Source organism: Manis pentadactyla, chromosome X, assembly GCF_030020395.1.
Source record: "Manis pentadactyla isolate mManPen7 chromosome X, mManPen7.hap1, whole genome shotgun sequence".
Classification (NCBI taxonomy): domain Eukaryota; kingdom Metazoa; phylum Chordata; class Mammalia; order Pholidota; family Manidae; genus Manis; species Manis pentadactyla.
Genome location: NC_080038.1, coordinates 18159419 through 18181414, shown reverse-complemented (window position 1 = coordinate 18181414; position 21996 = coordinate 18159419). Strand labels below are relative to the sequence as shown.

The following is a 21996-nucleotide window of genomic DNA, read 5'->3' as shown; positions in this document are numbered from 1 at the left end:
GTTTTTTTCTTCCTTCATTCTTCCCCCCAAATTAGATTTGTTTAAAAAAAAACAACATTTGAGTGTTGGTAGTCCTTTAGTTTAGCCTGAGGGGCGTGCCTCAGGACCTGGCAAGTTGCTGTGGGATTTCGGTGTGCTGGGTGCCATCTCATGGCCTTTGGGTTACAGTGCAGTGTATTCCCTTTAATAAAAAGTGCAGATCCTGTTTCTGATGTCCTGACTGAATGGTACAAACGGCCAGAGCTTGAGGTGAAGAAAACCAGGCCTGCAGATTCAGTTCTTACTTCCCGTCTCACCTTACCCACACACTGGAGCCCTAGCCTATCCAGTCAACTCTAAAGTACATGCCATCCCCCAGTAGATTATCAGGAGAGAGGAAAACCAGTCAGTGCTTTGTCTCTTGAGGTTGGGCCACAAGTACTGTCTTTTTATGTAAAGACAGTACACTTGTAGGTGATGTGGCCTTTAGTGGAGGAATAGGAAATGGGTTTGCACTCCCCTCCCTTGGGACAGTTTCTTTTATCCTTATCTTCTAGTTGCTCTTCTTTGCCTTGGAGCCATCACAGGTGTCTGTGCATTTAGCATGTGTTACTCTTTACATGCTTACATTTGGGGGACTGGGCTTCTTGAGGGAAGGGATTATGTCATATCTTTTTATCTGTATTGCCTAGAAAAGTAGCTTGCACATGTGTAGGTAATATTTTCCATATGAACCAATGCATGATTTCGATGCCAGTACCAGTCCTACACTTGCGACAACAAAAACATCTCTGGACATTACCATGTCCCCTGGGGCAAAGTGCCTCCAGTTGAGACAGGCTCTAGGTAGGTCAGGATGTTCCCGGAACAGGTCTCCTCTAGCTGCATCCCCATCAGATCCAGGGTCCATCTTCCCCTCTAAGGCAACGGACTCCTTTCTGAACTCTCTTTTATGAGTCTTCTGTAAATGGCCACTTGAAATCGTCTTTAGGATTTAATTTTGGACCTATAGACTTTCAGAAGTCAGCTGTTTGAAGGGATAGTTTATCAAAGGCACTGAGAAGGAATGCACTTAATGCTATTTCATTCATAGGCTTATGGTCCTATTTACCCAGGTAATATGAAGGTGGTGCATTAGGATGTACCTTCACTTACTTGTAGGTGCCCAGAAATTACTACACTATGAAATCTGCCTCAGTAATCAAATACTGAGCTCTTTGAGGGCAGATATTTGTCTTTGATTACTTGATATATGCTAAGTGTTTATAGAGTAGGTGATCAATATTTGCTGAATGTTGAATGAAACATTAATTACTGGCTTTTTCAAATGGATCTAAAAATAACTGTCTTCCTTGTAAACAAACCTAAAACACACATGAGGCTAGAAAAGCTCCAAAGAACTGAAACTATTAAGAGGATATAGGCTTATTCCATGAATAAAAAATTAGTACTTTTCAGATAGGAAAGAGGAAATCTGAGAATAGGATTTCAATTGTATTGGAAATATTGATTGACAAGATTGTCACAGACCTGTTTGAACACTAAAGTACTAGCAGTCTTCCAACTTTACTAATAGGTTGGCTTCTAAAATTTCAACCGTAAGCAAGCATTTAGAACATACTTGCTGTAGCAAAGGGTTATAACTGGCAGTTGGAGTCCATGTACACATGCCTGTCACTTATCACCTAACAAGTATGACAGAACACAAGTGTCAGCCAGGAGACCAATACCCCCAAATCTAGTGACAGTCTCCTCCAGGGTTGAGAGGCTTTTTGTGAGTGTTGAGGGGATTAGCATGGAAGATGGGATGAGGCAAATTCTCTTGGATACCAGGTCCTATAACTGCATGGCATGTCTGTAGATAATTACAATAAAGTCACTGCCACACTGAGGTGGTAAATGGGGTGATGAAGTAGCACCGGAGCTCAGTTTATATGTGGTCAATAGTGAGGAGCTAGCTACATGTATTTAAGTATTCCACGTTTATTTGTTAAATATAAGTTGTTACTTATAAATTTGGTACAAGCTGCAAAATGTGAATTTAGAGAAAAGGGGTCAGTTGTCCCTAACAGATCCATGCAAGGTGATTGCTTACAACCTATTCTTTCCTGCCACCTCCAAAGGTACAGAAAGGTGAGCCACAGTGGAGTGTTTAAGAGCCCAGAAACTAGTAATAGGCTATGTGGGTTCAAAGTCTGATTCTACTTTGCTAGCTAGCTGTATGACTTTGGGTAAACAATTTATTTGAGATTCAGTCTTCTTAAATAAAGAACTCAAAGCATTATTGTAAAATGAAGAACTCAAAGCATTGTTGTGAGGATTAAATGAAGTATGTACCTAGCCTGCCTAACATGGCAGGCACATGGCATGTACTCTGTAAATGTTAGTTGTTATCGTGAGTACGTGTTTGATTCAATCTGATATTTCTTGGAAACACAGAGAATAATTGCCTATCTTTTGACATTAGTGTCTTTGGACCCTGCCATGGACTTTTATATTCTTCAAGAAATTACTACTGTAACACAATGTGGCATTAACATGGTGAACTTTATGGAGACCTTTCAAGCATCATAACCTGAAGAAGTCTTATCAGTTCAGTTTATCGAAATACTTCAGTTTTCCAGCTGGATCTGGGATTATCTGTTTAAAAAAAAAGCAAATTATTCATTAAAAATTTTATTTTTCAATTGAAGTATAATTGACACAATATCCTATTCGTTTCAGGTGTACATCATATGATTCCACATTTTTATACCTTCTGAAATGATCCCCACAATAAGTCTAGTTACCATGTAAGGTTATTGTGATATTATTGACTGTATTCCCTATGCTGTTCATTACATCCCCATGACTTATTTTACAACTGGAAGATTGTACCCTTGAATTCCCTTCACCTATTTTATCACTTATTTTAGCCTCCCTCTCCTCTGCAACCATCGTTTTCTGTATCCTACTCTGTTCTGTTTTGTTTGTTCATTTGTTTTTCAGATTCTACATATAAGTGAAATCATACGGTATTTGTCTTTCTCTGCCTGGCTTATTTCAGTTAGCATAATGCCCTGTAGGTCCATCCATGTTGTCACAACTGGCAGGATTTCGTTCTTTTTTATGGCTGAGTAATATTCCATAGTGTGTGTGCATGTATGCACACACATTTTCTTTATCTACTCATCTTTTGATGGTCACTTAGGTTTGCTTCCAGATCTTGGCAATTGTTAAGTAATGCTGCAGTGAATGTAGCTTTGCACATATCTCTTAAGATTGGTATTTGAAAACTTCATTTTAAAAGCCTGACATTAGTTGTCCATCTCTTGACTAAAGATAAATTTTGTGTCTCAAATTTTATACAGAGAGGCATCTCTCTCTCACCTACTAACCTCACCTATTCCACAAGGCAAATAATTTGTTAATAAATTAACATCTGTACTCAAGCACCCCAAAATGTACTTACAGCTCTTCTCTAGGCCACCAGGCTTTCATGGCATCTTCAGGTATGATCTAATTAAATCAAAGACATTAAGAGAGCAAGGCTACAGATGTTAATGTATTTTTGAAATCATCTGCTGATTAAATGTTGGCATAGCACAATAATCTGAAATGGGGGCAGTGTTCAAATGGATTTCTAATTTAATTTATTTGAAGAATAATTGACAAAATATTATTAGTTTCAGGTGTACAACATAGTGATTGAATATTTATATACATTATAAAATGATTACCATAATGTAGTTATCTGTCACCATACAAGGTTATTACAATATTGACTATATTCCCTATGCTATACATTGCATCCCTATGACTTACAGCTGAAAGACTTCTTAATCCCTTTCACCTATTTCATCTAACCCCTCACCCCCTCCTCTGGCAACCACCATTTTGTTTTCAGTATCTATGAGCCTGTTTATTTTGTTTTTTTAAAATTCCACATACAGGGGGGACTTGGTGAAGGGGGGAGTCTAGTAAACATAATGTTCCTCATGTAATTATAGATTAATGATACCAAAAGAAATTCCACATACAAGGGAAAGCGGATGTCATTTGTCTTCCTCTGAGCATAATAACCTCTAGATCCATCCATGCTGTTGTAAATGCAATATTTCATTCTTTTTATGGCTCAGTAATATTCCATTATATATGTACGCTATCTTCTTTATCTGTCACATGAATTTTTTGAAGGCCCAGAATGCAACCTTTTAATCTCAAACTGCAAAGTAAAAAAATACTCAAATACAACATAAAGTATTACCTTCACTAACTATTCAGTGAGTGAACAAACACTCAAAGGGAGGTGGAAATGAAACATTCATGTCAAAGAAACAACACAAAACCATTTTGAGTCTACACCTTACCTCTCCAGCTACTTTCCTTCTTCCCATCACAGCTCTATTTCTTCAACTAGTTGCTTATACTTCATCTACTTTCCCTCATCCTGCCCTGGCCCCTATCCTGAAACCACTCCACATTAGCTGCTGCCCCACTGTGGTCTCCGGTGACACCACATTGCTCAGTCAGGTTGCTGTACTCGAGCTCTCCATGCCCCGTGATGGGGGCTTCCTATCCCACTGCTCAGGAGCTAATGCTGTTCCTGCTGCTCCGGCCCCCTTCCTCTTCCTTGAACATGCTAAACTGGTTCCTGCCTCAGGGCCGCTGCCCTCGCTGCTCTCTACACTGCTGGAGGAATGACTGGCACCCTCTCTTCACTCACCTTTCAACGCAAATGTCATTAAGTCTTTTCTGACGGCTTCATCCCCACCCCAGGCACTATCCTGTCATCTCTCATCAACCTGTTCCTAAAAGCATTTGCCACAATCTAAAATGAGAATGTAGCTCTGAGGGCAGAGACCTTGGCTGTGATGTTCACTAAATACCATCTGGCTATGAGAACAGTTTGAACGGTTGCCATACAGCAGGTACTCAAGAAATGTCTAAGAAGGCCCATGGAAACGGAGTCAATTGGTGGTTGTCGGCGCCTCGGGGTGGGGCAAATGGGGAGATGCTGCTCAAAGGGTATGAGCTTTATGGTTTTTTTTTAATACACAAAGGCAATTATTTAAGACCTTTATTAATAGGTGCTTGCAGTTTGTCGACTTTTTTTGAAAAAAGTGATAAACTTTTATTATAAATTAAAAATGAGGTTCTTAAAAATTTCAACTTGACCAGATATGAAAAATTTAAAAACCTTTAAAGATGTATTGAGAAAAACCAGGCTTTAAAGAAAAAAAAATGTTTGTCCTTACAAAAAAGAGACATCTTTAGGTAAAAATAATAAAAACCTCATGCTGCATAGTTAACGTAGATTAGTTCTAGGTATCTATCTAGTCAATGGGCAAAAAGCAAGCACTTAAGGCCTTCAGCTCCAATCTTTTGTTCATTTCTTATTGCTGGAACTTCATATTCATTTTTCTTGTTGGATGACTAAAGTGGATGATGGTAGAGACGGTAAGCCAGCACTGACTCAGCCCTGCCCTGCTCAGCCTTGGGAGCGGAAGAATTCTCAGCTGGTGGATCGGCTGCGTCCTTTTGCCATATTGTGGTTTAGTGTTTTCTGGGCATCTGCGTCGGTTAATTGAAGTCGCAGCGTACCAACACAGGTGGCTGCTGACCTCAGGTCTCCTCCTTGATTTTCCTGATCCTCTTCATTGCTGTCCTCTCTAGGCTGTCTTTGGCAAGGAGGACATCTATGGAATCATGGTCTGTAACCCCGATATATATTGTCTCACTGGCCTACCCTGTTCTCCTGCACCCTGGTTGTCAGCACCCTCCATCTCTCCCTGCACAGGGGGGTTGGGACATTGTGGTTGACACCCATAGGGTCTCCGTGTGTAGTAAGGTGGGCAGTCGGCTGCGGTAGGGCTGGCACTGTTGGGCCTGGCCTTTGGGAGCACTCTCCCATCCCTCCATCTTTCCACTACTCTCCCACCATTCTGGTCCTGCTGCTGGTGATTGCGAGGAGGCCCCCTGTGACATGGGTAGCATCCATAACGGTTACGGCCTGCTGCCTATTTACCACCTTGCACTGGAACTCCACCAGGACCAGGAACAAGGTAAGTTTGCTTGCTGCCTCCACACCCTTTTCTCCTTGAACAACATCAGACTCCACAATCTCTCCATCTGCGACCCTGTGAAGGTACTTCCCGGGGTTATTCCTCATGAGAGTCTTCTGTACAAGTACAACCTCTTTTGTGCCATTCCTGTTGATGAAACCATATCTGTTTCTTTAGAGCCATTTCACTGTTCCTAGGACCTTCGTGGGATGATTTTCCTGTCCCCACTGGCAGGCGCCCTAGATGCGAGGCCTCCAGGCCGCTGCTCCCTGTGCCACTGCCCATGGTGCCGGGCTTGGTGCGGGCAGCGCTCGGCAGGTGGCTGCTGGGTCTCAGCCCCGCTGCTAGTGGCTGTGTTGATGGTGACTGGGGCAGCTGCAGCAGCTGTGGCTCCTCCCGGGGGTGTGACAGTAACTAGGCCGGTGACCGCAGCGGTGGGGCTGCTCAGGGCTCTCTGGGGTCTGCTCTCCACTCACGCTACCAGTTGAACTCAGGCTTTCATTAAGGGGAGTTAAGCTCTGGGGATCTAATGTGCAGCATGGAGACTATGGTTAATAATAACTGTTCTGTATACTTGAAATTGGCTAAAAGGGCAGATCTTCAACCTTCTCACCAAACAAAAAAAATGTGAGGTGATGGATTTGTTAGTCTGATTGTGGTAATCATTTCACAATGTATACATATGTGAAATCATCATGTTATATACTTTAAGTGTATATAATTGTTTGTTAAGTATACCCCAATAAAACTGGGAATAAAAAAAGAGTGCCCAAACACAGTATGTGGTAACACATGTGCATTTTTCTTGAGGGAGAATCCAGTGGTTTTCATCAGATTCTCAAAGGGGTTTATGGCCCTATGGAAGTTACTGAAGTGGATAGTCATGTTTCTGAAATGTACAATACTCATCCTATAATATCTTTTGTAGTTTTGTAGTTAATTTGTACTTCCTGGAAGCTCTTACTGATCTCTTAGCACACGCCCATGACTGATGGTGATGTTGTTCATCAGTCACTGTTGGTTTTGCTATAAGTGCAGCGGGGGAAGTGCCCCCTACATCAAAGACCTATTCAGAAATGCTTTTTAAGGCTTCTCAGGTGATTCCTGCAGCTTCTGATTAATATTTCTATCTGCAAGTCCTACAATTACAGTCACAATAATTGTAAACTAACCTAATGACTAATTTGTAAATTGAAGCACCTAGTGCTCAAAGTACCTTTAATGCCTAAGTTCAAATCCCCTTTGAGATCCATCAGATTTGTATAGAGGTAAGTTTGTATTGTAACATTAACTTTGACCCACAAAGGCAAAGCTATTTTGCAAACCCATCAAAAACTGGTTCAGAAATCAGTGCAATGTTACTTTACCTAGTCTGAGTGAGGTTACAGAGTGAACTCTACCTCTTATCATTTATATGTATAGCTAATAATACTTTTTTCTGGTTTGCTAAGGAAGAAAGTCTTATTAGGAGTCTGCATTTTTCTTTGATCCTAAGGTAATGATTTATTCTTCCAAAGCCATAGTATTTTTCAGTTTCCTAACTACAGTTTGTGTAAAACTCCTGACTGTTAGAAGATAAACATGTTATTTTAAAAAGGTTCAAGCAAATTTCCATATTATATTCTGGCCAGACACTACATCAAGTGTTATACAGCCTCCTTGTTTCAATCTTTGCTTCCTTCAAATGAAGGGAGGATAATCATTAGCTCCAATGTTAATTAAGCCAGAATTTCTCCAGTTTTTTACTACACATAGAAAGGTTTTGCTTGACTGTTTTCTTTGCCCACAATGTAGGAGGAAATTCTATATATGATCTCTAAGACCTCTACATTTATTCTGCCAATTCTCTACTGGTTCTCTCTGTTTTTTTAAAACAAATAATATTTATGTGGACACTTGACTTTAAAAGTCATGGCCTTAAGTCCCACATTCTGCTTTCTCATTTCAGCTTTTCCCCTCGTCCAAAGAATGCTAGTACTCTTATGATTTCTGCCTAGCAATATTTACTTCATTTACAAAATCAAGACAGTTCTGATATAAGGGAAGATTATCCTATGGTTGGCATTTTAAATTGGCCCCAGCCATCCCCTCAACAGAAAAATCAATGTGACTTACTGTTTCACTACCAGGTTTCCAACCAGCTGGGCAGACTGAAGGGAACAAAAATTAGTAAAAGGGAACAAAAATTAGTAAAAGACAGTTTAAAAACAGAGTTCAGTTCCCTTAAACAACTCTTGGCTTTTCTTTTCCCAAATGAAAATGAAAATAGAGCCTGTATTAATGAGACCATTTCTAGGTTACCGAACACGACTTCTGTTAGTGTGCCTGTTGCATAGAATTTTAGTCATGGAGCTTATCAGCAGGCAGCTCATCTATTTTCATTTTTGCCAGTTATGTTTAGTTACAATATAAGAAACCAAATCAAGTGTTCCTCTAGTAAAGATGGAAAGTTTGGGAATCTTGGTGAACTCAGAGGTCTGGGCATGGCAAAATTTCCCTGAATTTACATACACTTCTGGAAAGCTTATCTCGTTTCCTGCAGTATTTTATACTAATGCCATGGTTTGCTGTTTGTGAAAAGAGACTTTACAGTTATTCAGGTAGTAGGATTTCCCCTTAGTTTAGAATGCACTCTGACCCAGGCATTGAGTTACCCATTTGAAAGAAACATATATGTTCTATTTTAGCAAAATCTGACCTTTTCTGTTTAAGTACTGCAAAGGAGTGAAAGGATGAACTGATAGATGACTAGTGTGACACTGCATAACCTTGAGGATAACTAATTTACTTTGAGGAAAAAAGCTGAATCAAATAACATAAACATTCAAGTAAAACCTATGTTACTAAATAGTGCCAGATTGGCATATTTTAAGTTTATAGAAACATAATTTGAAAAATTGCAGTAGCAGAAACTTTTTGAGCTTATCCAAAAGGAGTAGGCAAATAATAACTTTTTCGTCTTACTCAGTAAGTAGAATATATTAGTGCTATTTTGTTAAAAGCACTTTAAATAATAATTTAGTCTGCAAAAAGATCGGCTAATAATTTGAAAACATGCAGAAGACTTTGGAACAATCCACATTACTTTTAGGGTAAGGAACCAGACTAATTATGCTGCTATCTCTCAAACTGAGGACTCCAAAATCTATATGATGTTTAGAAAGAAAGGGTACCTTCTCCATGTTTGTCGGTGTACTGGAATGCTTGCACCAAACGCAGGGTCTCATCCACCGATCTCCCCACAGGAAGGTCATTCAGAGTAATCTGTCTTAGGATTCCTTTGTCATCAATAATGAAGAGGCCTCTGTAAAACACAAGAGTGGTAGAGGTGAGGCCATTTCATCTTAAGACAAGCATTAGTTAATGTGAATCCCTGTACCATCCACAAAGAAAGATGTTACATAGAACCAACAACACCCTACCTACTTACTTGACTGGTACACACATGCGCATGTGCGTAGCTACCCCCACCCCATACTCACACTTATCTACTCTATAACTTGGGATTATCACTGTTAAATGGTAGCTTTAAAATTTTGTTTTTGTCTATGAAATGTACTATAGTATTTACAGTTGTATCTTCACGTGTACTAGTATTTGGGATTTTACTGTAATGTCAATGAAATGATGAAAGTACATAACAAAACCTTTCTCTGGGTGAAGGAGTGATCTTTCTTATCATTGGCTGTTTAAAATGCCTTTGTGTTTCCTTTTTCAATGGTGGAAAAAGACTAGTTTACCAATATAAGCAAGGAAACCTTTCCCTGTAAATCACTGTATGTGTGATTCACTTTTACAGCCTGGGTAATAATGAATAGTTGAACTTAAATGACCTATTGAGATGGGGTGGCATGGCAAGAGTTAAAGTAGATTAGAGATAAAAATTTTCAAAAGACTTTATTGTCTATTTAAGTCAATATGGATTTAAGTCTAATGTTTACTTTGGATTAGAAAAAGATCTCAGATACTAGGGCTAACTGTATACAAGTAGTATAAATAATAATGAGATACATTTTAATAGAAATTTACAGAATTACATATCTATTAAATGAAATACTGTTTCATAATCATATTAAACATTATTAAAGTGTTCCTGCTTATCTTAAAATATGTATTTTGAATGAACAACTTGATGTCTGAACTAACTAGGGTTTACTCTTCTTGGACTCAGTCAACTTGGCAAAATTCAGGCAAAACTGTTAATTATTATTCATATGGGTGTTCTTTCATGTAGCTACTTTTAAAGTTGAAAACTGCTGTCAATGGTGATCAAGTCTTTTCTGAAGTAAGTGAGCCTGATCTAAAATTTTGAGCTTGCCTCTATAACATACATTATACCAACACCTACCACACAAAAACAAAATCTGCTTTTCTTTGGTAGCAAATTCTAGCTCCTGTTTTGTTTTAATTAATTGTGAACTGTGTCTTTGGTAGACTTTGAGACAGACATTTGCCGTACTTGGTGTAATATGTATGTGGTCTTTTCCACAGAGAAGAGACAGTTCATTCTTATTAAAAAATCAGGAATTAAAATGGCAACAGACATCTCAATAACAATCTCAGAAGCTAAAGATAGCAGGACAATGCTATCAAATGTCTGCAGGAAAATATCTTTCAATCTAGAATTCTATACTTACCCAAATTATTCATCAAGCAAGAGAGCAGAATAAAAACATTTTCAGACTTGGAAGGCCTCAGGTATTTTACCTTCCATTGACCTTTTATTAGGAAGCTATGAGGATGTGTTTCACCAAAGCAAGGAACTAACTAAAAATGGCAGGAGGCATGAGAGCCAGAGCACTGGGCATCTAACAGAGAAGAGGCGAAAGAAAGTCCCAGGATGTTGGTGTGTCAAGTGCTAGGACAACAGCTATGTGGCAGGCCCAGAGGGTGGTCAGTCTGAAATAGGAGGATGGAGGTTTCCAGAAAAAAACAAATGACAGAGGAAAAATGCAGTACTTAGAGGCGTTACAGTTCAGCTAGGGAGTTTAGGAAGAATCAGTGATATGTATACAGAAAAGGGAATTTAAAAAATGGAGTACTTTCTTAACTATACGAAAATCGAAGTTTACCAGAAGGAAAATGTAATCCCTAGCACACCATACTTAAGAATTTAGCAGTGAACAATATTTATATAATTGACCTCATCCAAAATTGTGACATATACTGGGCAGGTAAGTTTGGGGATCGTGTAAGAAAGATAAAGTCTTCTTTACCATGATAAATCATATCAAAATTGATAAATCCAGAAAGGGTATAAGATAATATTTAGAAATAGGGAGACAAATAGTGAAAGCAGTAGCTAAAGAGTTGAAAATAGCTCCCTCCAAGAGGGAGGGCTAGGAGTAGGCAGGGGTCTGTGGCTTAAGACAATCTCACCTCTAAAAACTATGTGTAGGCATTACTTTGATGAAAAAAATTATTTAAAAAAGAAACCATTGGTTCAAATCATGTAAAATAGCTAATGGTAGATAATTTTACTTGGTTAATATTCAAATAATTCCAAATTTTAAAATGGCCTCAATCTTTTTAGTGGCATATTTACTCTTCGGCAATTAACTTTGTAATAAACTTTGTGAAGGCAGAAAACATTAAAGACGTGGCATGTACAAAAAAATCCTGTTGGTAGTGATACGTGATACAACATGAATGAACCTTGAAAACACTGTGCTAGTCATATGACGCTAGTCATAAAAGAGCACATATTGTAGGATTCCATTTATATGAAATGTCCAGAATAGGCAACTATAAAGACATAAAGCAGATTACTGGTTGCCTCAGGCCAGGGGAGGAGGATTGGAGGAAAGAGGTAGTAACTGCCAATGGGTATGGTGTTGGGGACGGCCTTTGTCTCCTCACGTGTTTGCAGGCAGAATGGGAAAGCACCTTCCCCCATGTCTGAACCCAGCACGGGAAAGCACCAGCTTGAGAGCAACCGGTGCCGTCCTTGGAAGTTATCTGCCCGCAAAAACATATCTTGTCCTCGAAGACGAGCCAAGACTCCTCACTCTGAAAATAGGGAGACCTTGAGGATGTGTGAAAACACCTCCCCTGCTTCTGGCCTGCCCCCCCTGATTAGGGAAAGATGAGTATAGCACTTGGCTGAGGTCCGAGAAAGGCAGTATAAAAATAAAGGTGCTGCGCCACATCGGGGCTGCAGCCATTGTCTGTCTATCTGTGTTGTCTGTGTTTTTTGTTCTCTCATCAGGCGCCCGAATGTGGGGTGTCCTCTCAGAGTGAGTTGTACATATATTCAGCTCCACGCCTCCCCTTCAGACTGTTCGACTTCGACGGCAGGCACCGTCAGTACGGGAGTAATGAAAATGTTTTAAAATTGTGGTGATGGTTGTACAACTCCCTGAATATACTAATAGCTACTGAATTGTAGGCTTTAAATGGGTGAGTTGTATGGTATGTGAATTATATATCAATAAAGCTGTTATTTAAAAATACAGGATTATAAAATACTGATACCTTCACATAAAACATTAAAAGAAGAAACTATTAGCACTGCAAAGTAAATCAACAATATAACTAACAAAATTACAACTGTTTTAAGCTAAAATTTCCCTTTATTTAAAGAATTCTATTGGCATTTATTAGCTCAAGTAACAGTGAAAGCTGTTGGGTAAGATATTTCCTTAATCTTTCCCACTCCAAAGACACAGGTTTGCTAAATACTATGATACTTGTATTTAGAAAAACCATTTCTGGAGTCCGTTTGGAAAAAAGGAGAAAGAAATGGACAAGGCGTTCAGGGACTTGGGTTCAGGTGTGGGCTCTGCCAGTAACTAACTATATAACTTTGGGTAATTCATGGAATTCTGTGAATTGATTTATCTGCAGAATGACAGGGTTGGCCAAAGCACTTCTAAATAATCTTCCAGCTCTGACAGTCTATGGCACATAGTTTAAGTAGGGCACTCACCAGTTATTTGAAACAGTATTTACAACATTTTTGCTTATAGAGAAAATAATATTTCTTCATCAAACCTTGTATCTTCTAATGCCTTCAAGAAGGATTACAAATATATTTGGATTTATCATAACATAAAACCACCAAAAACTACCTAAGAGTGTGGCCTGAATCCTCCAGATATACGCCATAGTCCTTTGCGATCTGATGGGTCAAGTCTGAAAGAAGTGGAAACTTTATGGGTCCAAGTCCTCCCTGTCTTCGAGGGGTATTAATCCTGCAAAAAAAAAACCCAGAAAATTTACCTCAGAATTAAGTAAATGGCATATATCAAAATAGCACTTCTCCCCTGCATGTGCACACATAGGAACAAACACACAACACACACATTATCTAACAAAAACAGGCAAATATACATTCTATTTTCTTGTCCTTTTCCCCCACTTAACAATATATTAATATCCTTTAAACACTAAATATGGAGATAAACATTGTTAATGTACAGAAATACTGTATTTTACTAATCTCTACTGATAGACATTTTAACCATTTCCATGCTTTTTTTTTTGCTTTTATAAATACTGCTGGAAACATCCTTGTATTCTCAACTTTGTACATTCATCTGATTAATTCCTAGAAGTGGAATTGATGGATCAAAAGATGCACTGTCGTAAGCATAATCTTAGAATTGTGATCACAAGACAAGGCCTTGAGTAAAATGAAGAACACAACTGGATGGTATTTTAATATTTGGAGAGACAAATGCAAAGTCCCCTTGAAGCAGTGAAAGAAGTTATAATCTCAGATGTACTAGTCTTCAGATTTAAGTATTCTGTAGCTTGAAGCCAGGGGATGTGGACTGGAATGGCAGGACACAGCAGCTAAAAAACAGGGAAATGCTACTCCAGATGCAGCCCCAGTTCTGACATCCAAGTAGAAATCTCTGGGTGATATGACATCTATCCAACTCAGAATGTATTTCCCAAAATTCCTGGGAAGGCAATCCCGAATAATTTGGGATGATGCAATTTCTTCTCAGTGGATTTGTGTTTCAAGCCTATGAAGATTTAAAATTACTATAAAAGTGATGATGCAAATTGAACCCATAGTTTAAGATTTTTATATTAAGAAATCATCAGTACCTGTTTGCATATTGAGTTATGTATAGTGTTTAATTTGTCATAACAATTCACTTTATGATTCCAATTTAAAATATGTAATTTGAAATTTTATTCAGTTTATAAATGTAAAGAAACATTTTCAAAAGGTTTAAGACACACCATCTTTAATACATTTGCAAGAATTAAGTACTCAGGAAGGTCTGTCTAAAAATTGAGATACTTAAAGGAAATCAAATATATTACATATATAACTGCATTTTTAAAATACTTGAGAATTAATTACTTAAGGGAATGTAAACTTAAAATGTAGCTTCTGAACCAATTAAAATTTTAGTTGTATACATATATGTGTATGTATGTATGTAATTTTAAATGGAGAAAAAGTTGTTTTGAATTTGTTACTTTAATGAGTTAAATATTAAGTTTTAAAAGCAAAATAATTCTGAGCCATCTTTATTGTGTAAAATTTTGTGCACAAAACTGTGGACACAATTAAAAACTCACATCAACGTGCACATTTCAAATTTTGAAATGAGAGCCTAACTGCTCTCCAGAAATGCTGAACCAACTGTGCATGTGATTGCCATTCCTTCACACCTTTGTCATCACTGCATGAAATTTCTCAATATTTGAAATCGTAGCCAGACAGGCAAAAAATATTTTGTCACTTTAATCTGCAAGTCTTTGCAATGAATTAGGTAGAATATCTTTTCATGTTTAATGAAATTTTAAAAATTAATTTAAAAATTACTGCTCCTTGAAAAGCAGTTATGAAAGGTATTTGGATTTTGACTTAATACTTGAGAACTCTTTAACAGAAAAATGGTATTTTAAAGATTTTTCCTCTAGATTAAGATTACATTTATGATAATAAATTATACACATCAGTGATTTTTTAAATGGCTATTACTTCTTTTGCATTGAACTTTTTTCCCCAACTTTGAAATGTCCTATAAAATCCTTATGCATTTTTACCATAACTTCATTGAACTAGCAGCTCTCAGATAAACCTATTCCCAAATTGTCTGATAAATAACTGTATTTATATCATGTTGAGTTGTCTGCCCATAATTTAACAGTAAATTCATTCTTTTCCCTACAAAATATAAGTGTAAGATACTGACCAGGCCAAATGAGTAAACTGTGAATCAACAGAGCATGCTACCACTTCAGTGTTTATAGCTCTGAATTCTTCAATTCTATCACCAAAGGCGATAATTTCAGTTGGACACACAAAAGTGCTGAAAGTAAAAAAAAAAAAGATAAATTTAGTATTCTCAAAATATGCATATACCTGAAGTTTCAAATGACTGTTTTTACAAACTACCTTTAAGTATATAAAAAAACAATAAAGAAACAATAAAGAACAATTTTATTGATGAATCTTAAGATAGAATAGTCTAAAAGACTGTCATTTCATCAAGTATCATTTAAAAATGTATATTACAGAGTTCTCCATTACATCTCAATAAATTTTATTTTTATAATCTAGTGGATCAGTTGTTAACCAACGTTTTCTTATCCCTTACGGCAGTGTCTCCTCCATTTTATTACCTTTTATTTAATAATACTTTATATAGTGCTTTACAGCTTTCAAAGGATCTATATAAATTTTTACATCATTTCACTATTTTTTTTACATTCCTATACCAAACCTATGAGACAGATGCATCTTTATTTTGGAGAGGAGGAAATGTCCCCCAATGCCCCTCCCCTTCTTGATAAGGTCCCCTTCTAGCTTGTTTCCCAGTCCTGCTGTCAGAAGAGCATGTTTAGAGGTTATTACCTTAGTGTTGTATTTTTCACTCTGTGGTAGGGACTCTTTAAGCCAACTTTACTGAGTTCCAACCAACATTTAAAAAAAGTAAAATAGAAAATATGAGAATACATCATACATAGTAAGGGTAAGTTATGAAACATATATATGTACAAGTGTATATATGTGTGTGTTCAGCAGTGATATTAAAAATATTTAACAACCTTAACTCAAAGTTGGCTTTAGCTGTAGAGATTTCTGAAAAGGGACCAGGTGGGAAGGACAACTTGGGGAGAGGTTTGGAAAGTGGTTGTTTACCATCTGGTATGGAAGTTTTTTTTCAGTATTTTAATGAGCATGGCTGTACTGGGGCATACAGACTGAATGTTACCCTAGCATATATGTAAGTGAACTGGGCGGCAATGAAAAATGTATTTCCTGTGTGTCATGGTCAAGAAAGTTAGAAAAACGTAGACTTAGAGGACCAGTTCCTAATATAAGACAGCCCAACAGAGGCTTTTCAAATGTTTCAGTTGTTCAAGTGGAGGACTGCTGTATGCAGAGCAGACAGTTCTAACCTAGATTACATCCCTGGAAGCCTGGGCTATATGTGTTTTTAATATTTTCCAAAATGTAGGAATGGTCAGTCCCTGCCTTCTTATTACCCCAAGAAATGATACCTAGAGACACATTTGCCCAACTTCTTAGTAAAGACAGAGAAAAAGTTCTGGCAGAAAACTAAAGAATGTTTCCTTCTCTAACTAGGTCCAGTCTGGCATAACATGGAAACAACAGAAAGAAGCTATCTTAGCTCCTTGCCGCAGAAGACCATTGCTAACATCATGTTCTAATTAGATATGTCTTACTCCTTATGGAGTTTCAAATAATACTGGTGAAACAGGGTATTTATCTGTTATGTTAGACTAATTTCAAAATTCAGATTTAGCATATATTTTTAACATACATGTTATTAACTTTTTGGTTTTACAATTAACATGAATTTAGAAGGCTTATAATTTTTATATATTAAAATTTCTACTTCTGGTTTCTATTTGAAATTATGTTATACATTTTAGCTAGTCAAGCCACAGCACAAGTTGACTAGAAAGAAAGAAGTTCTAATTTATTTTTTTTAATTTGAAGATCTAATTGGTTTTATTAATCAATTCATGAATTGGGCAGCATCCCATTTAGCAAGTAAAGAGATGCTCCCAAGTTCTTACTAATCTAAGAGATTATGTATTATGCAGATTCATGACTTGTTTTAGTCTCAATATACTAATTTTTATGAGAATTATTCCTATTTGGATTAGAAGTAGGGGCCAGCAAACTTCAATTCACAAGCCAAATCCAGCCTATCTCACTTATGTGTCGTCTGTGGCTGGTTTTGTGCTACACTGGCACAGTTGAGTAGTTGCAATAGAGATCACTACAAGCCTAAAATGTTTACTACCTGGCCCTGTACAGAAAAAATTTGCAGACCTCTGGCCTAGAGACAACCTATAGAGATGAGCTTAAGTATATTCTCCTTGTGAGTTTTAGTTACATAGTTCTAGATTAGTCCTAAAAGAGAAAGGACCTTAATATACAGTGGCAAAGAAAAAATGTTCTACTTACTTTTTGTAACCAAAAAATATATTCAAATAGAGAAAAGATAAAAGGATACCTCTCTTTGGTTTCTTATTTTCAAGGAATTTGAAAAATTCTCAGGATAAAATTAAATCCTTAATGTGACTAAAGCAGTATTTAGTTTGAGTCACTTTCTGACTACTTAAAATGTGATGTCAGAGTTAAAGAGACAATCCCCCCAATAACCATAATTTATATTAATAGGCATTATTCCTTCAACATATGCAATATTTTCAGGAATATGTTCAAATTATACAAAAGCAAAAGATGAAGCAAAGAATAAAAATAGTAAGACTATAGTTAAATGGTATCACCAACCAGAGAAAAGGGCTGATTTTCTAGTTAACGGAAATATATTAAAAAGATTTATGGCATAAGTCTTGCTATTAAATGTTTTTTTAAATGTTGATTCATTTTCTTGCCTTAGTGGGAATAGCTTCATGAATGTAATTGTAGCTTTTTTTCTAAGGATTACATGTTGAGTGTAAAGTATATGGGGTCAATGGTTGTGCTTCTGAAATATAAGATGGATGTCACTTTTTTGAAAAAATTCTGCACCGCAGCTTGTCTTTTAAGAACCAAGAGCTAATAACTATTTAATGTTCTTGAATAATGACTGAGGTTTTACTAGCAGCTGTGTACATGTATTACTTACAAATCAAGTGGGTAGAAGAAAAAAACCAAGTATTTTCCATGATAGTCAGTTAACTTGAGCTCCTTAAATTCTCCATTTATCACAGCTGTTCCTTCCCAATAAGGTGCTGGCTTGGAAACTAAGGAAGAAAAGTATATGATGTTCTGTAACACAGGAAGTTGGAGGAAAGACAGAAAGACAGCTTTAGGAAATCCTTAAAAATCAAAGCTTCTGAACCTTTGGACCTCATTAGCAGTCTGGTGAACCTTACGGGCTTTTTCTCAAAATAGTGCTATTGAATGCGTAAAACAAAACAGAATTACAAAGGAAACCAATTACATTGAAATGCAATTATCGAAATGTTAAAAAATAAATTGGTGATATAGTAATACATGTGCCCTTTTATTAACATTTTAAAACTGCAAGATCTGGCAGTGATCTAATAACTACCCAAGATAGTGACAAGTGTAATGATGTTTCAGGATACCTGTAACAACTATAACGTGACATGAAGATATCTGTGAGTCTATTGGTGACAGGTGCAAACAGGGACTGCTGAAGCTAATGTGGTTTGTTGCTGACGTTCACAGTGCAAGGAAATGCTAAATTTCAGTTGGAGGTTAGTGAAATGACTTTTTTCTATTCAAGCACTATGACCTTTCTATTCACGATCACAGAACCCCTGCTTCTTCACTGCAGCCCCTCCACGTTAATTTCCTACTGGATTCTTCACTGCAGCCCCTCCGCGTTAATTTCCTACATTTCAAATAATTAGATTTTCCTTTCTCTAGTGGCAGTCCTGTAGATGTATTAACTTAAACATTTGTCCAGTCTCTCACTTACACATGGAGGACCTGCAGCAGGAAATTTGCAAATGCATCAGGTCAGAAGTGCAAAATCCCAAACCATGGGATTATTTTCCTAGACAGCTTTGAAAGAGAACCCCTTGAACAGGTTTCAAGTGACCTGATAGAAATTGAAGAGTTTGTGCTGCTCTCTTGTCCAGTCATTCTGTAATTCTAGCCAGCCCACTGTGATAATGTACTTTGGTCTGTTGTTAACACATTCAGACAGCACTTAAACTTTCAGAACCATTACCTGTATTGAATTCAATACTTGCTTCCAGGTTTGACTAAGGTTCCTAAAAATTAAGGCTTATATTTTGTATAATAGCCAATATTTTTGGTCACTCTGAAAATAGAGAAATATAATATGAATTTCTCTGTGAAGTTAATATATATAAACATGTGGCTACTTATCTTGAGCAAGCAGCCTACTTCATAAATATCCTTATCCAATTACCTAGGTAAAGCCCAGGAGGGAGAAGTGGATAGCAGAACGGTATGTACTTTATATACATTACTGAAAATGCTACTCAAATGTGAAGTTATAATTGTAATGATCTGTTACAATGACCCTACTTAAATGATTTCAGCATATTGGGAAAATCAAGTCTGAAAAAAATCTGAAATAAATTTTGTTCTGAAAATTCTGATTTGGGAAATTTTGGGTCTTGATTTAAGAACTGCAGTGTTAGTTCAAAGAAAAAGCTGTCAACAATTTACAGAACACAAAGAATACAATTACTTTGCTAAAATCTATAAACGAAATTTCCAAAGCAACCTCTCGCACCTGTTAAAAAACAAACAAAAATTGTACCAAATATAAATCATATAATTAACAGATTCTGGCAAATGCAGGGCAGTATAAAGAATATTTAGATTCCCTCTTCCCACAACCCCCATCATTTTAACTGTTGTTAACATTTTGATGTCTTTCCTTCCAGTCTTTTTTAAGCATACAAATTTGGATCATGTCAAACCACTTTCTATAAAGGTAACAGTAAATCATGAACAGGCTTTCATGTTAAAAATTTTATTTGAAATCATGGCCTTCACGGCTCCATTTTATGAATAAAAGTTCTTGTATCTTTGATTCTAGATAAGCCTACACGTGACACAGAAATGTGGCATATACCTAAAATTTGAAGTTTTCTGGTAAAAGGAAAGCTATTATTGCTACTATTTTTTGCTTCCATGAGCACACTTGGATGGGATTCATTTCTTGTGGGAAATATGTGTGATGCCAGTAAACAACTGGCTGACATATTTTAAAACATCTTCCCAGGCCAAGTAAAACCAACGAGAGTTGGAAATAGTATGGTTTTAAAAGTGCAAGACTGGCTTTTTAAAAACAAAAACCCAAACGGAGTTAACTTTCAGTAGGAAAGAACTGCAAATGTTTAAGGAGGCACAACAGTTTTTTCTCATTTATCACTCCCACTCTATACTAAGTCATAACGACATCCCCACTGGGCATTCAGAACTGTGAAGCGTTACTTTTTTTCCCCACTGAATATGGGCATGGAAAACGCTGTAACTGAACCACCAAAGCCAAATACACACCTACAGAATGTCAAATGATCCGTAAGAGGTGCAGGTTGCTTAAAAGCAAGCGAGAGATAGTCTTTATCCCTTAGTCCCTGACAACTTCTTTTTGGCTCATCCTAACAGGCAGAGCAGGAGGCTGCAACTTTCTCAGTATCTAATCTGACGTGTCCTTCCTGAAAGTGGCCATTAGCTGTGTACACTAGACAGAAATGCAAATAATCAAAAGGTAACTTGGCAGGACACAAATTTGCCACGAGGTTTATCATCAACCCACATGCATTAATTCCAACCTCTTTTTCCCCTTTTTGCCTACCAAAAGCCTCCAGAAGTATTAAGTTCTTCATTTTTGAGAAACACAAGAATACCCATCAACTGTACAGATTTTGGGGAAGGTGGCTTTTAATCGTCTTTATAAGACTCAACAACAACAAAAAGAAAAACGAAACGTTTGCTCTCCTGAGCATTTTGTTTTGGCTACTTTTCTGTTTAAGCTTTCTGTGAATCATTATTCAACTCATCAATGTATTCTTCCCTGAAATAGTACTTGAAAACAGACGTGATGTGCTGTGGGCGCTTTGCAGTGTTTGAGGAAGTGTTTCAGTTTGCACAACATCCTCGATGTCTGCAAGCCCAGGACTGGGGCCACTCTCTCCCTCATCTGCGGCTTTGGGGTAACCACTACTTCCAAAATCTGATGAGTGGAACTCCCCTCCATTCTCCTGCTTCTTAGGAGAGAGCCGGCCCGCACAGGGAGGGACTCGAGGAAGCCCAGGGGGTACCGCCCAAGCCAGGTTCCCGGGTAGCCACCGTACACGTGTCTCCCGGCCCGCCCCATCTCCTGCCTCTCTCTGCCACCGGTCAACCCCACCTTTGCGTGGCACCACCTACTCTTGGCTTTGCTGAGATGCAGGGAGTGGTCGGCGACCGAAACCCGGGACGCCTCTCCCGGGTACACTTGTCCACCCGCGTAGAAGTGGCACTCCTCTTCGCGGGTTCGGGGCCTCTCCTCGGCCTCCCAGGCCCGCAGTGGTGCGGCCGGCAGCAGGAACAGCAGCAGCGGCAGCAGCAGCAGCCTTCGGCTCCGGCCAAAGGCCGGAGTCAGCGCCGCTAGCAGCGGTGGTGGCGCCTCCATGACCATACGAGTGCAGACACACGTCCTTTGGCGCGAGCACCACTTCCCCGGCTGCCAGGCAGCTACGCCGCGCGCTCGGGGCCCGCGCGAGCCGGTGTGCGGCCTCGCGAGACCTGCTCCACACCCCCACCCCGCCATCCTCCCGTTCCCCCGCCCCCCGGCTCCCCATCCTCCCGCCCCGCGGGCGTGAGCCCCGCCTGTGCGCCCCTAGCTGGCGTTTGCGCCTGCGTCCCGGGGCAGGCCCGTGCTGGGAGTCTTCGCCAGGTCCGCGAAAGCCGCCGGGTGTCATCGCCTGTGACTGGCCTCGCGCGCCCCCGCCCTCTGCACTGTTAGACATTCTCCCACGCCCATCTCTTCCACAAAGCCTCACTGCCGCACACCATCCTCTACCCTCC

At 38.4% G+C, this 21996-nt stretch overlaps 1 protein-coding gene and 1 pseudogene across 3 annotated transcripts; both read right to left on the bottom strand.

Moving 5' to 3' along the window:
• Positions 1-2507: 2507 nt before the first annotated feature.
• Positions 2508-21720, bottom strand: PRDX4 (peroxiredoxin 4). Of its 3 annotated transcripts, XM_036912820.2 has the most exons (8): positions 21338-21720; positions 18101-18243; positions 15185-15301; positions 13094-13216; positions 9197-9327; positions 8139-8173; positions 3431-3477; positions 2508-2619 (listed from the first exon to the last, which is right to left on the bottom strand). In XM_036912820.2, the coding sequence occupies exons 1-8, from the start codon at positions 21605-21607 to the stop codon at positions 2616-2618; spliced, it is 870 nt and encodes a 289-aa protein (XP_036768715.1). In that variant the 5' UTR covers positions 21608-21720; the 3' UTR covers positions 2508-2615. The 3 variants fall into 3 exon arrangements, with proteins under 3 accessions (XP_036768715.1, XP_036768714.1, XP_036768716.1); XM_036912819.2 differs by lacking the exon at positions 3431-3477 and having other exon boundaries at positions 21338-21719; XM_036912821.2 differs by lacking the exon at positions 3431-3477 and having other exon boundaries at positions 18101-18218; positions 21358-21714.
• LOC130681742 (Y-box-binding protein 1-like) lies at positions 4315-6495 on the bottom strand (annotated as a pseudogene).
• Positions 21721-21996: the final 276 nt, after the last annotated feature.